The sequence below is a fragment of the Dreissena polymorpha genome, chromosome 10, assembly GCF_020536995.1.
Source record: "Dreissena polymorpha isolate Duluth1 chromosome 10, UMN_Dpol_1.0, whole genome shotgun sequence".
NCBI lineage: Eukaryota > Metazoa > Mollusca > Bivalvia > Myida > Dreissenidae > Dreissena > Dreissena polymorpha.
This window is the reverse complement of record NC_068364.1, coordinates 55,507,011-55,523,794: the sequence shown is the minus strand read 5'-3', so window position 1 is coordinate 55,523,794 and position 16,784 is coordinate 55,507,011. Positions and strand designations below refer to the sequence as shown.

The 16,784-nt window shown below is 33.5% G+C and overlaps 1 protein-coding gene across 2 annotated transcripts; it reads right to left on the bottom strand.

The window, feature by feature from the left end:
* Positions 1-289: 289 nt before the first annotated feature.
* LOC127847541 (uncharacterized) lies at positions 290-16,214 on the bottom strand. Of its 2 annotated transcripts, XR_008034016.1 has the most exons (12): positions 15,689-16,214; positions 13,644-13,690; positions 8,796-8,901; positions 8,146-8,222; positions 7,097-7,184; positions 6,440-6,585; positions 5,857-5,942; positions 5,197-5,285; positions 4,604-4,714; positions 4,158-4,274; positions 1,104-3,970; positions 290-1,020 (listed from the first exon to the last, which is right to left on the bottom strand). XR_008034016.1 is itself a non-coding variant. In XM_052379545.1 (11 exons), the coding sequence occupies exons 1-11, from the start codon at positions 15,729-15,731 to the stop codon at positions 3,636-3,638; spliced, it is 1,245 nt and encodes a 414-aa protein (XP_052235505.1). In that variant the 5' UTR covers positions 15,732-16,214; the 3' UTR covers positions 290-3,635. The 2 variants fall into 2 exon arrangements, 1 of the variants encoding a protein (XP_052235505.1); XM_052379545.1 differs by having other exon boundaries at positions 290-3,970.
* Positions 16,215-16,784: the final 570 nt, after the last annotated feature.

Here is a 16,784-nt window from a genome sequence, read left to right as displayed (position 1 = left end):
TGTAAAGTGTGTTTAATATGAACAATTCTTGTCAATAGATATAGTGTCTTTGTAATAAAATGTTTAATATCAATAGCTACTATTTAAGTCTCACTTTGTGGCAAGGTGTAATGTGTATTATATATTGTCTATGTATTATAGTTTACTCTTGATGTACAAGGATGTTACTTCAACATGTTTAACTTTAGTACCAAAATTAAGTACAACAGTTGACGATAAAGACTACAGGTAATTCATTTTATCACTGTAAGATTAATAGATAAATAACTCATAATAATACAAGAAGAAATATGTTTAATATCTTTAATGTGTAAGTTATCATGTTATTAACAAATTGACAGTGAATTATTGCCAAAAAAGTATCTTTCGTTTAATATCTTCGGACATATTTCTGCTAAGCTATTTATGAACTTGTTAGAAACAAATTAAATGTTTAGTGGGACTGGTCAATCAACTGTATTGTATAACCAAATGTCAATACAGAAGAAACATGTATGTAATGTTAACAAACTTATAAAGGTAGCACTAATTGCTTTGCAATATGTATTACAATGACCACATGTGGTTACAAATTCGACAAACTATACGTATGTTGTGGTGAAAATATAAAATGCCTAACAAAATAAAACTTTATTCACTAATTAGTTTTGTTTTGACTGTGACATCTAAGTTCGTTGTCCTCAAAATGTATGTCACGTTTCCATCATGTTTCACATACTTTGTGTAAGTTTAAATCTACTTTACCTCGAACGATAAAGGCTAAATATGTTTTTGATGCGACATCGGTAAATCGTCGACAATGTGAATATTTTCTATTCGGTTCTGTTCCCCATAAGTTACAAGCTATACATTCGATTCTGTTTCCCATAAGTTACAAGCTATACGTGTAAGGGAGGAGGCACAATCGGTCGGAACAGACGGGCGTCTGCCGAGGGCACTATTAAATAGGGCGGAACAGACGGGCGTCTGCCGAGGGCACTATTCAATCGGGCGGAACAAACGGGCGTCTGTCGAGGGCATCTATTAAATCGGGCGGAACAGACGGGCTGCTGCCGAGGGCACTATAAAATTGGGCGGAACAGACGGGCGTCTGCCGAGGGCACTATTAAATCGGGCGGAACAGACGGGCGTCCGCCGAGGGCACTATAAAATCGGGCGGAACAGACGGGCGTCTGCCAAGGGCACTATAAACGTACCGTTTGTTGGCAATGGCGATCAAGTCGTTTATCGTTGTTCTAGTCTTATCATTGTCACTGTATCTTTTGACACGATATAATATTGCGATCTTATTATGCCCTTTGAAGTCTCTCTATGTGCAAACTTTTGAATAAAAAAACTTAATTGGTTCCATATCACAATAGAGGAGCCGTATTTATAATGACCCCTCTTATTGCGTTTGCTTCAACTCATGTTTGTGGTGAAGGCATTAGCGAAGATCTTGTATGAACCCTTTAATATGAATGTTTTTTTCTGACAAAATTTAATCAGTTTTCAAAGTAGTTTGACTGAACCGGGACTCGGGATATGTGTTGAAGTTTTGAAGTTGTAACTGAATTGAGCTAGCGTCTTTGTACGACATTGTGTAGATTGTGCAGTCTGGATTTTTCTTTGCGTAATTAGTTTTGTAGATTTTGGTGATTGTACTGCAATTTGTGAAGAATTTTTTTATATTGATTTTCTTACCTTGGCATTGGGTAGCAAGTGTTGTTTGAGCAGATTTTTGAACTTGCATGACTTGACAATGTATAGTAAAGGTGGGTATATTTAGCACTATTTAAATAACGACAATTCAATAAAACCTTGTCGTCGAGAAATTTGGGCTGCTAAATATCCCAAGGCTTTTAAGACGTGAATAACATATTCAAATTGGGATCAAAATCATCGATTGACTACATAAAATACATGTACATTCAAAGCACTTCATTTACATTTCTTGTTTGCAGGCTTCGATATTTTATGCGTAAAACTTCCCACTGAAGTGCAGTGAATTTGTTTGCCAATGTTATTTATATTGTTATTGGTACCGTATGCAGAAAACGCTCCTAAATTCATTGAAAATGTGCATTTCATCGACTTTGCAAGCATTGAGATTTACACAAATACTTATCATGTTCTACTTTCCTCGATATTGAATGCGGTATCTTACAACGGATAACATAGTTAGGCCAACAATTGCTAAATGTAGGGATAATTTTGATGGATATAACTACCTGTTACATTCGAAAATGGTCTACGTTTAGTGTGAACGATTTGCAGATGAGCTGATTTAATTTTGTTATAATTCCTATCGACACAAAGTACTATTATAAGATCCCTTATGATAGTATTTTTTTAAAATAATTTCGGAACCGACAAAACCTTAAGAATAATAAGGGCATAAGAAGTTCGCCCCGACAGTCCGTAGAATAGTGGTTGGGTGGTTCATTTCAGCCAAAGTTAAGTTTCCGTTTAATAGCTTTTACTTTTTTTTTAAGATTTGAGTAAAACTTTTGATAATTAATTTATTGAGAAAATTGAATATGCCGCGTATAACTGACACGCATTTCTGTTGAAGGTCAAGTTCCCAATTCGATTTTTAGGCCATGTATTTCTCTTAACTTAATTAATCCTGTGATGATATGTTTAAAGCATCTGATCATTTGTTTCTCATGCACATGCACTACGTCGCTTGTAACAACCAACCAAACTGTACAGAATAAATAATATTCGCTTTGACTGTTTAATGTGCAATCCACGTGTAACGATCAACACTTGCTATGACCAAAATTTAAGCAATGTCTTTTCAATGCAAATTGATCGACAATCCTTTGCACAACTACAAAAGAGAATTGTTTCTGGTACATGACCAATCAGAGCGATTACCCGTGGTGAATAAACATATTTAATGATCACAAACACGTTTAACATATTTTTATATCGATTATATTTTTAAAAAGGTCTTCGTTAATAGATGTGTATGCAATGATGCGGACATTTTGATACTCACTACACGGATGTCTTCAGGTACATTCCGAAAATGTTCTGTTTCTATGCCGATTTATTTTAAACGAAAGGGAATTTATATAAAAATATATTGCGTACGGTTCATTATCGTCTGTTTTTTTAATATGGAAATACAAAAGACATACTTATTTTGGATATGAAAACAAAAAAATCTATTAACATATATTCTTTTCAGCTTGGTATTTTAGTGAAGTTCAAATGTAAGCTGTTGCTGGGTGTGTGTAAATGTGAGTTTGTGTCAAACACAATATATAACTCGCTGAGTAGATTTTGTTTCGTTTTTTTAACGGTGTGTAGGGGTTAATTAGTTTGCAATCTTGTTATCCAGAATCCTGTATCCAATCCGGTATATGTCGACGGTATGTGTGCTCAAGTCGTAAATAAGCTTTCAGCTGCTTTCGGTCTTATTGCAATAAAAGGTTTGTATGTTTACCACCATACCGCATAAACAGGTTTATAGAGCTACTTTAACATATGTACAAACGATCATTATGATATTTTCGCAGCAAGTTATTCCCCTTTTTCCACACTGTATTATAACAATAATGCAAACAAAAAGAAAACCTATTAAAACGTTAACTTATTATCGTAAGCATATTTTGAACGTCGTAGGCAATGTCATACAATTTATTTTATGATGTGAACCGATTCAGCATCATAATAATCGTGCAGCCAATATAGAGTTCACTGGCGAATGCCACTGCGATGCCACCATTCTGCAGCTGTGCATTAGAATTATGCCTTGTCGCGACTGAGCTCCCAGCAATTGCCGGGATGGCAGGACTTGTGGCAAATGAGTGCCCAGCAGATGTTTGCGTCACGCGACTTGTGGATGCAGTCAGAGTTGTTGCTGTTGTAGTTGTAGTTGTTGTAGTTGTTGTCGGAGGTGGTGTTGTGGTGCAGTCCGGTAGACCCTTCTCCCACGGCATTTTTGATATGAGAATGGGATTCCAGTTTCGATCAGAATCTACACGATTAATTCAGAATTAAATTAATAAGAACGTTATTAATTGATATCATGATTATTAATATTTAAAAATTTTAACAAATTGTAAAAACACACAGTTATGATTGATAAAGAAGCAATACAATAATATTTGTTACAAACACATTTCACGTTTTTAAATGGATCGTATGATATTGGGTTCTCTTACATGGACACACGTTACACATCCATGGACACCGGAACATCGTGTCTATATTTTTTCCACACGTTCCTATAAGGGATCCAGAACAATCCGGATCACTGTCGGTGTTATTAATGCAATTCACTGAAAATGAATTGAGGGTTAATATTTTAGTTGTTTCTATTACTGTCTCGGACATTGACCATTAACTCTTAAATTGATTAATCGTAAAATCACAAGACGCGAAATGGATTTTAAAACGTTTTTCTGTTTTCTTAAATAGTCATGCCAATTGAATATTGAATGTATTTTACTGCTCCTGTTAAAGATATAACCTAATGCCATGGTTAATATATCAACGTTGTTATATATAAGCACATATATTATAATAAATAATTAATGCGGACATATTTTCTTTAAAATGTACGTAAACAAACATAGGTTTTGCGAGTATATTTAAGAAAGAAACTCACAGAAGCAAACGCTGTCATTGTACGTTCCTGGACGTACGGTAGACACACAATCACACCTAAATGTAGTCATGTTCAACTTAGATCCGCTCAGGCATATAAGTCCACCGTAATCTGTGAAACATAGAAACGTATTCATGCTTGAACTGTATCGATCTATATTAGGGCTTAACGTTTATAAGATACGTTCAGTTATGAATGGTCTAATATATGTTTATTTATATGAGCCGTGCTCTTTGCATGCACGTAAAGTGTCGTCCCAGATTAGCTTGTTAAGTCTGCACTGGCTAATCAGGGATGACACTTTCCGCCTAAAGTGGATTTTGACTAAGAACTATCTTTAAACAGAAAAAATAACAAAAGCATGCAGTCTGAACGAGCTAATTCGGGACGACACTTCACATGAATTAAACTCATTTTTCACAGAGCACGGCCCCATATAATAACCATTAATAACAATGCGATATATAAGCACGTTTGGTAATCAATTTCATAACTAGTTGTACGAATCGGTAAAAACGATTTCAGTTAATGATTTGGATTTGGTTTCGTATTGATAATGTATTACTTAAAATAAAATACGATATTTAACATACCACATAGAGTTCCATTACATTTACCAGGGCAGTCGTCGCATGATTTATTTGATTTTTTGTACGGTTTGTTTATTCGTACAGGATCAAGCCTGTGAAAAAGAGAACAACATAAATTAAGAAAACCAACATCCACAGATGTAAAGTACTTGGCAATTTACACATATAGACTACAATAATGTTCAAAGTCAGTCATTTAGATTATGTGTTTCAGCACTTACATCATATGATGCCAACTTTAATGTCACATTCTTTTGTAAGAGAACAAAATTTATGTTGAATGTTTAGGGATTTATTTTGATATAAAGTAGAAGTTTGTCTTGTTATATAAGTATTTTTTAAGAAAAGTTAAGTGCTTTATCCCATGGTGTATATGTACGATAAAGATATGAATTTATGTGAATAGCACATAGTACATAATGTGCCTCCGTAGCTCAATGAATAAGGCGCTTGCGTTGCAATCCAGAGGTCCCGGGTTGATCCCGGGTCGGGGCACATGCATGCCAGTCATGTTTCAGCGGACTGCTGACTGACAAATAAAGGCTTAGCCAGGCATTGAGACGTTATTTTTATAATAAATCGCATTCATATCAATATTTTTGAATTGGTAAAAACATACTTGCAAAGAAAACAGACTTCGGCATATATAGTTAATAATCTTACATGGGGGCATACAGACAAATGTACAGGTAGAAGCCACTGCATTGAGCTGAACCACACCCGACAGAGGATGTCTCCGATGATACGATCTTTAACAAAAGCGATATATTTGTTCACCCAACTGTTGATATTTTATTTATCATTTAACATAATTCTATAAGTCTCGAATACGCGTAAGCAAAGCACACAAACGTCATAAATGATATTATGGAGATAATTAAATAGCGTCGCATAACAATTACGCGTTGCTTCCAAAATCCCTCGACTAGACCACAGAAGTACCCCTTTATATCTGATTATTTAACGTATTCGTTTATAAGATAGTTCAAACCATTTTATGGTGTGTCTTAATTAAATATGTCAATGATAATGCTAATATCACGCATACATCAACCATAATCCAGAAGTATAATAACAGAAAATTGTTGATGTAATTTAGTAGCAATTTAATATTTCGCGTTCAGCAGTGCTGTATAGGTTCCTTAAATTATATTTGACTTAATTTGGTAAAAATACGGTGCAAATGTTCAAATGTTCTTTTAACGGACATTGTAAGTTTGTTATTTGTATTTTATTGAGTGCATACCTGTGTGTAGTTTCCAACAAGTGACGGGTTATTTCCCGTTGAGCCATAAACAAAAGTGGTATTTTCAGACTCCCATTTGCGGATGACATCTGTCCAGGTCAGTGCTGTGTTACTGTAGAGGTGATTTTGACCAACAAGGAATCCACCTATGGTTTGCGCGACAGTTTGTTTCGTAATATTTAAGAATATTTGTTCAGTTAATTCAATTTTTTAAAATAATAATTATTCCGTGCATTGCTTTTAAATGTTAAACAACTGACATTATTTAATTGAGTATATTTGGTAGTGTTCTGCTCTGCATTCTTATGTGAATTTATTTGCACGTCTATTTTTGTGCAATATTTGCATATGTGTGATAGTGTATAATATATGTATTGCTTTTATATATACATGTACTTTATACGTAATATGTATGCGTAATGCATTAAAAGTAAACCATTCTATAACTAATCTTGTCCGTAATAGGTTATACCAATGTGTTTTTAAACGGACGATACAATTATTGCGCCGTATTTGATATTTACGTTTCACTATATAGTTAATTAGAATTGACGAGTGTGAGTTGAGATAGGTCTCTGGAAATTTCTAACATGAATGTTGCTACTCATCATATTATTCATCCTTCATATATTGAAGTCTTAACAAATAGTTGATTACCTGGCATTGCCCTTTGGTACCATGTGCTGTCGGCAGTGCATCGTCTAGCGAATCTCTCCGCTGTGCTGCCGAGACCCGAGTTTTCTTTCTGGCGTATACAATCAAAGTGAGCCAATGGACAATGAATTATTAAATTGATATTGTAACACACTTTAACTTAACCATAGTCAATAATAATTCAAAATAGCAAACGTTTTTTAACTGTAAAATATACTTACTATTGATGCTTTATTAAGTTCTGTTAAATTGTGTCTGTATCCGAGAGTAGGAAAAGACATGTATTAAAGGCGTTATGTTATATATTAATCATTTTGGAACACGTTTATTTGCTAAATATTTTTAACATTTACCAAATTCTATAACTTTAACTTAGTTTTCGTATAATACAACACATTCACATACATTTATTCTGTTCAATGTGCACTCATAATTCGGTTTGTTCTATTTGATCAGTCTAAATAATTATTTGACTTACACATCGCGCATCGAAATGTTATTTTGATGAAATGACACTGTAAATAGTCATTAATGTAATGTAAGAAAAGCACGGATGATTTCCAAACGTTGTTTAAAGAGATTATTCGTTACATATATACCAAGAGGAAGGAATACAAATAAAAATATGCACTTAAATATATGATGTACGGCTACAGTATTATTATTTGTGAACAAGAAATTTTCTACGAATTGTAACCAGTCAACACACCTGTTGTAAAAAATGTTTAACAGTTAAACCAAGCATGTTTTCTCAAACGTTTTGAAACAATACTTTTATGGACATCAAGGTTATATGTAAAAATACAAATTAAATGCGTAATAAATCAATTAAGAACACATGCATTTTTTTTAAACTCATTAGTACGGAATCGTAAGAACAAATGACACAATCCTCGAGAGTCCGAATAATTTCATCACTATTGCAAGCCCTAATTTAAAAAAGAGGGTTGTAGACATTACGGTACTGGCTTTGCATCGGTCAGTCTTAAGGTACATACGCCTGAAAAATTGTTTATTTCATAGACAGTCTTGTTGTACAAAAGAATCCTCACCAACTTGGTCATGTCAGAAGCAGTTGGGGAGACACGAGCTCGGATCTTGTTGTGTAAATAAGCGATCTGTGCTTGTTCTGTATAATTAAGATACAACTTATTTATTTTACAATACCATTTTGTGTTTGCTATCATAATGAAAACATTACTGTGTCCCATGAATTTGAATCCAAAAGAAGAATTAAAACATATAATTTGTTATGCATTCAAATTGTTTGACTGTGCGGATCCCTCAGAATACTATAATTAAAATGTTAGATTGTACGCTTGTACACATCCTTTAGTTTGTTCACTCGAGTGAAAACGTTCATCATTTATTTTTAAATTTATGCAAAATATTTATAAACTTAATTTAAAATTACAAAATAACCTTATAAGCAAAGTTATTGTATGATGAAATTAGTCAGATGCCATTACGCTAGCGAACGATTTCCAACGTAATTGTTCAAAATGCAATTAATAAAAATTCAGTTTTTGTATGTTAACGCGTATATATCTAGTTATGGTGTTAGTGTTTTATAAAATCAAATACTATAAATATTATTCAAAAGTAATAAATGTATGTTTTAACATAAGATTTTAAGACAAATTATATCAAGTTCAGCGTGAATCACCAACGTGAATAGATGTTTCCATGACAAAATACGTGCCTGTGTCGTTGGTGTGTAGGGGTCTTCCGGAAAAAGGACCATATTCACAGTTAAGATGGCCCGGGAAAGCAGCGTACTTGTCGATGCAAGATGGACTGAATGGTCTCTGAAAATGTAGATTTTTATAAGACGGAAATCAACGCACTCATTTTTATTTCTGCTATTTCGGTTTGATTACTGCTAGAACACGAGTCAAAATATATTTTTCCTGAATATATGTTGCAATTGTTTGCAGACGGCACTAATGCATTTTCATTTTACATTTGCGTGTAAAAAAAAAACACTCAATAGAAAATACTTCATTTTTGTTCATCAAATTATATCTTAGGATTGTTTAAGCCATTTTAAAAGGAAATATTCTGACAACAATAATGTATTTTTAACTGTTATTCTTTATTTAATACAAGATCCACATTCAATATTGTCTTTCAAACAATATGATCATTAAATAATAGTAAACTTAAATTTAACAAACCGATGTCATTGAAACATAAAATTGCAAAGATGGTTTAAAATATATATTAGGCCATTATAAAATAACACATTTTAGTTCAATTTGAAAATGACTTATAAATACAAACGTGTTTTATTGGCTTAGTGATAACTATTGAATCAAAACCATTCTATATGATGCAAGTATGTCTATCGAACCTTCTTACACGAACTGATATGAACAGTGCTGTCGAAGACGTTTTAATATATATTTTAATGTATGTTGTTAATGCATACGTCAGTTTTGAAGCAACTACACTATTATGATTAGTTTCGAATAATTTGACACTTTTTTTGTCATTTTCCTTTTGTTCACGGAATGGTAATTTATGTACTTAAAAATGTTTACGCGAACATAAAATCAATGTGTTCTAAAAGTATAACTTACGATTCTATTTTAAATAATATTCAAACGTGTTTTAGTTGATATGGTTTAATATTGTGGTAACATATGCGTTCACGCTTGTGATTTAACAATATTTAATCAGTTATCTTTTATTTGAAAGGTCAACTAATAAAGTATACAGTTTTTAGCAGCGCAATATTGTGTCATAGTTCACTTTCACTACAGTTTGTATGATAATGATCGTCAGTTGCGGTGTTAGTAAAATAAATGGTATTTTAAATTGAAAATCTCTAAGGGGGTTCGGATATGAATTCTTTGTTTTGATTTATCGACATGCCATAGCGAACACAAACTCTTACTTTGTATCGTACCAAACTGATAACACGCTTTTTGTGCCGCATCTCTCAAGTATATCGTTTCTGGATTACTGTGCGTAACAGATAGATAAACGTGCTAAGTGGTATTGTTAAATAAGCATGCATTATATATTTAATACCAGTATCATAGATATCCTCGGCATACCCAGGAATCTAGATTGATTTATTAAAAATCAACCACTAGACATTGTTTCGAAGGCTCTTAAGCATCTGTATGATCAGTAAATGGCACGTGAGATTTAGCTTAAAATGGTCTTCAATGGTTTGGTCGTTTCCTGACCTACATCGCTCACTTATAGATATACTTATGTGAACAACATCTACGGGGTTCTTTTTTATAAAGTGGCACGTGCAGTTTTCTATAACCAAGACGGTGACACGAACAACTTCAGAATCGGTTAACAGAGGTCATTTGATTTGCGCGGAACACGTAACATATCTGCTCGGATCGTGCGCAACAATTCAAATTTAATATGTGCGCCTTAAATACTTTGTAAATGGCCCTGTGAATTGCCAAACATATACCAATGTTATACATATCGCGTGTAAAGTAAACTGGATGGATACCAAGTGTGGAACATATTGACGTTGTTAAGAATAAATGGGTAACATAGCTGGCTTTGTGGACAATTTGAATGCATGGTGAAAGCAATCTAAACGGGACACCCTTTATAGCGTGAAACAAGTCAAAACTGGATCTTGTAATAGGGAAAGTTTCGGACGAGTCTCTGTGTAGTTAATAATGAAACACACATAAGTTTGAGATACAATTTATATTATCTATCAACACTTTAAAACTTTTTTGAAATGGATAAACAATTAAGTTTGATCTTAAATAATACAAACATATTAAATAACAATTACACCATTACGAATTGTCTTGTTCTAAGCATATTAAATCTACAGCATATTAAATATACAGCTACCTTTTTAATAATTATTACTTATAAGCAAGTGTTCAACACCATTGAAAATAACATATTTATTTAAACGCAAATAAAGCACACACGTGTAATGCAAAGATTTACAACTAATTGCGTTTGCAGCAAATAGATTGAAATGTGCAATGCAAATCAATTCAAATGACACATTTGTAACAATTGTACAAAGGTAGGATACTACCGGATGTTTGTCGTAACACACTTGTATCTTTAAATTATTGTGCGATTTTAACAATATAATTAATGTACAAACACATTTGTAACTTTTGTGACATGTTTATCCGCATTTCCCACACTTTTAGACTATGAAGACATTGCGATTAAAAATGGAAAATTTAGATGGATTAATGAATGTTTGTTTATTAGCAAATATGACAAGTACCCTCCATCATCCGAAATGTACAATCGTCGTTACATAACATTTATATTTATTTCATCATATGTTACCGGAGGGCGAATACAACGTAAAATGAAGGAAAATGAATATCAGTCATAATGATGGATGATCCCCAGTGATGCATGGGTTTGTTGAAAGCACGGGAACGAACATTTAGCAAATTATTTTGTTTTAAGTCAACATACCACACAAATGATGTTGAAGTGATATAATGTGGCAATATGTACATGTTTAACCTATGTTGGATCAGTAGTGACCAAGCTTTCGTGCGGAAACCAATGCGTATTCGAATGCCAATAACTCCTTTTCAAGTAACTGATGCAAAATGACCTAATAATATGCGTATGCCAAACTTAAAAAGCATACTAAATATTAACTGTTATCAACCTTGCATCAGTATTACATGACATCCAGAGATTACACGTAAACAATAATGGGCTCATTACGGTTCGAATTCATTTTTGGAAACGCATTATTATTCAAGTGGCATTAAGTCCGTGAAAATTCTCTGAAGCCAAGTGCCCTGTCCATACGCGCGCGATGTCCATGAAGAGATACTGCATATTAACCCATTTATGCCTAGTTGACTCTCTCATCCTTCTAAATTGGATCAATTTATTTCCAAAAGTACGGATGTCTAGTATATTTATTTCTATATTTAGAATATATGTCTTACAGAAATTCCTTTAAGCAAACAGCGCAGACCCAGATGAGACGCCGAATCGTACGGCGTCTCATCTGGGTCTTCGCTGTTTGTCAAGGCTTTTTTCTAGACGCCAGGCATAAATTAATGGGTTAAGGTTAACAAAGCTGCCGTCATTAGATCCTTTCATGAAATTAAAACGTCTAATTTATTCAGAAATGCCATCTTTTTCATTTTAGGGGAAACATTTTCAGTACAAATAGAGGAGATCAACCTTATCATATACGCATGTCTACTCAAGAGGGATACTTCATATATAGACTAGTTTCATTAAATAATACCATTGCTCTTCCGGATCAAAAGCAAACAGTTATTATTATTCAAATGACAATAATTTCGATTACAACATAATGAGCGGAACGAGTTACCAAGAAGCGCATGCTACCCTTGAAATTAATTGCAAATAATGTTTTCGTATCATTAAGTCTCTGCCACCTTGTGTAGAACACTCCTCATATAGAGGCGAATTTTATTTCAAGGGAAATAACTCCCTGAAAACTCACTGGAGATGAATGACCTGACAATGCGCATGTTCGCCCTTCATCTGTAGGGATACCTCATGTTGAGTGTTCATCGAATGGATGCCATAAGTTCATGTGATCTGACAAAGGCACGTATACTTTATAAAACATCATATTATAAATCAAATGGAAATTTCTTCCTGTCAATTTAATTGAGAGGTCTAATCAGAAACTATACCCAGGTCCACCCAATCAGGGATGCTACATATCAAGTGTCATCAACTTTAGATCATTAGCGTTTGATATCTCTCGTTAAACGCAACATCCATAAAACGACATCAAATGACGTTAATTAATTTCGCATCCGAGCGGAACGACCAGACAATATTATTTCCCTAATGGTGATTCTGTATGTAACGTTAAATCAACTTGGGATCATTTGTGTCGACGTTCTCGAGCGGGTTCAAACATCAATTACAAATGACGTATTTATAATCAACGACAAAAACTCATTGAAAAGTCGTTGAATCGGAACGACATGACAACGGTGCGCTTGTCCGCCAAATATGAATTCCGTATATGAAGTTTAATTGTAGTCGGATCATAAGCTCTTTCATAGAAACGGAACGTCTTACAGACACAAATAAGAAAGGACAGACGAACGGACAGAAGGGGAATACAATTAAACAAATACGATCAACGGGAAAATTCCTTTCAAACATCGTTTAATACAAATTAGAATTCGGACGGACAGAGAAAGCAGCTTGTAAATCTCCCCCACCCCCCGCATAGCAAAAAACTATTGAAATATATCTGGACCGATACTATTAAAACATTAAATACTAATTTTACCTAGGGAGACTATGTTTTGTTTTACGCAAAAACATACGGTAAAGAATATTGAACAAATACATTGCTCGTAAATAACGTTTATTTCCTATCTGTACATATGACGTCGAAAGAAAGCAGGATACAACGAAATGTAAACATATTTGTAAATCACTAGCTGTTTGGCTTTATGTTGTTGTAGTAAGCATTAGACGTAAAAACTTTTTCGTTTTTGGTGAATAAGCCATACCTTATTACTAAAGTCGGTCACGTGGGCTTAAGAAAAGGAAACATCTTACTTACGGGAGAATAGCAGGACAGATTAGGCGGAACCTGAGACTCGACCAGTCCTTAAACACAAATATGTTCAATCAGCCTCGTATATAATGGATCTGGCACGAGTTGTCATATCATACCATATTTTATTCAACGAGTTCAGGAATTTTGTTAGTAAGCGAGCCTTTGGCGAGCTTAATAACGAATTTCCTGGACGAGTTTAATAAAATATAGTATGAAATGACAACGAGTGTCAGATCTATTTCATCACATGCTTTTAAATGAGCAAATTAAATAAATATTTACGCAAACATAATGATAAATCCCGAATGTTGTTTACATTTCTTGACGTCATTTGACGTTGCAACTTCATTTCAGCAAAATAACAAAATGCGATTGGTCACTCGAACGAAAACTAAGCCAATGAAAACGCTTAAAAAGTATATAACACATGTGTAAGATAAAACTATTCGTTGGCATATATATTTCTAAAAGACCATACACAACAACATGAATATTTGCTGTTTTGTTTTGATAACTGTCTAGGGAGCGGAACAAACAACTAGATAATAAGTATTCGAAACATGATAAATCCATTCTAATTTGTAAGTAAACAAAATGATTTGAATCTTTTTAATGCAAAACTTGTGTAATATATTGATTTTAAATACTGACTACGCAAATCTATAATGTAATTCACAGTTACTCATTTATAAACACTCATTTATAAACTGAGAACGTTGTTCAACAGGCAATTATAATTGCGGATATTTAAATTAATGTAAAGCTTATTTGTATCACACACTTTACCGGGGCTCGTAATCATCCAACCAATTTTGAAATTTAGGCTTTCGAAATAAAGAATATTCTTTAAATTTGAAATATTCAAGACTTGTAATTTTGTCTTGTTATTAGCTGCCTCTTCTACCACGTTCTTTGTAAAGAACATTCTGTTTATCCCATTAATACAAATCGAAGCCTGTATTTATTGAAACACTATGCATATTTTGCTTAGTTCTAAGTCTGTAATTGATACTTAAGACTAAAAAAGTGTTGGTATATACGCGCACGAAGGTATTATTATCTCCGCAAATAACAATTTGTAGACTTAGATATGATACGAAATTTAGGTTACGTTTTATCAAATGTAATTAAACGATGTTCGACCACTTAGACTTAAAGGGGCCTTTTCACAGATTTTGGCATGTTTTGAAGTTTGTCATTAAATGCTTTATATTGATAAATGTAAACATTGGATCTAAAAGCTCCAGTAAAAAATCAAGAATAAAATTTAAAAAAGGAAAAACAAAGTAGCCCGCAGCAGGGCTCGAGCCATTGACGCCCGGAGTCCTGGAGTACAAACCAATTAGAACGCTCGGCCATCCTTCCAAGTATACATGAAAGACGTATTTTATACTTTATATAAGCAATCTTCGTAGTTTCACAAAATTAAACGACAACAACAGAACTCTTCAAATTATTCAATCGTTTCGCGTTGCAACGCTTAATAATTTTCAGGTTTTTAAATCGTCAAAAGATGCATAAAATTGCTATATCAGACCATGGTAAATGTTCAGTATTACTGTTTCCTCACATATATCATAACTAAAACGAAAATTTGCGAATCTGTTACAACTTTTTTCACTATTGTCAATTTACCAAAACGTGAAAAGATCCCTTTAATGGCGCAAAACAATCCGTTACATCAAGATGTGTGAAATGTTTGCAATTTTGGCCTTTTCGAGAAAAGTATCAATTAAAGATAACATTTACAGCCTGATCTTTCGAAATTTTTATTTAAACAAGCGCATTTGTCTGAAAGTAAAGTTGTGGTGTTCCAAATTTCTGAACTTTGTAAAATGACGTCAAATACAAATACTTTGTACTGAATTATATTATGTGTGATCCCAAAACAAATGTTTCGTATGTAAAGTATAATAGATGACAGCGTTTAAAATTATTTTCAGGACACATTTGAAAGTATGCATGAGAAATGCACACATATAGTATAAATACATGGCTCACTCAACATTGTATTATATTTTAAGTAAATTAAATGTATGTATACGTACCTGTAAACAAAACCATCACACATATCCATCGGAAATCGTCCATCTTCAAAACGCTATTTTTCAACAACGTCAAGAAATGGAAGAGTATACCGGTTTATAAAATACGAATATTATTTTACTAGTATATGTTCTTCAACATAACTTTATAGATAGATGGATGGCAATTATCTCGCATCAAACAGCAAATGGTCAACATTTATGAAACGGTCATGAAAACGACCTTATATACCATCAACATGCTGCTTATCGAAACTTCTGCAAGTCAAGTAATTCGTTGTACACTGGAAATAGCCTTGAATACCAATAGTTCAATACATTTTACTAAATTTTCCTCATGGTGAGCAATAAATGACAATCCTATAATCCAATATAACGGATTGCGTACACCAGCTTATCCTGCTTTTTTCTTTAAATAGTAAGGGCTACACGAACACGTGCAAACCGCGTTGGCATGTCACATTAAAGCGACCTGATAGGCTACTTGACTTATCTGGTCTTAAAAACAAACGAATTATATGAAATTCAGTATGGTCATTTAACGATACAGCACAGCAGTATACTTCTCTGGACGACGATAGTACACTACGGTATGTGGGCCATGTTTCATTCATCTATAATCATTTGGGCCAATCAATACACTTATGATAAGTGATGTGTAGTTTCACGTGCGCATAATGGCGTACTTTCAGTGCATTTCAAAAAATGTTGTGACATATTTTCATAAGGACATTTATTACATTTCTTTTTTTGTTAAATTTACTTAAGCGAAACAAATATTTCATAGATAAGTGAATTGTTTGTAAACAATTCAAACTAACTGTTGGACGTAAATAATGTTTTGCCAATGATTAAAATACAGTTTAACGGTTACAGTTCACAATACACATTCATTTGAGTCTCGCACTGTAAAAAGAGGGTTTAATGCATGTGCTTAAAGTGTCGTCCCAGATAAGCCTGTGCAGTCCGCGCATACTAATCAGGGACTAAACTTTTCGCCTTAACTGAATTTTCGTCAAGAAAAGTCTTCCTTTAAACGGAAAATACAATAAAAGCGGGAAGTCGTCGTCCCTGATAAGCCTGTGCAGACTTCATTGGT

What these genes read in the sequence shown, in the direction of transcription:
- LOC127847541 (XM_052379545.1), bottom strand. Translation starts at nt 15,731, where the DNA reads ATGGACGATTTCCGATGGATATGTGTGATGGTTTTGTTTACAG. An exon ending in CCTACACACCAACGACACAG is followed by an intron (nt 8,223 to 8,795) that starts GCACGTATTTTG and finishes TTAATTATACAG; the next exon opens with AACAAGCACAGATCGCTTAT. An exon ending in GTACCAAAGGGCAATGCCAG is followed by an intron (nt 6,586 to 7,096) that starts GTAATCAACTAT and finishes CGCAAACCATAG; the next exon opens with GTGGATTCCTTGTTGGTCAA.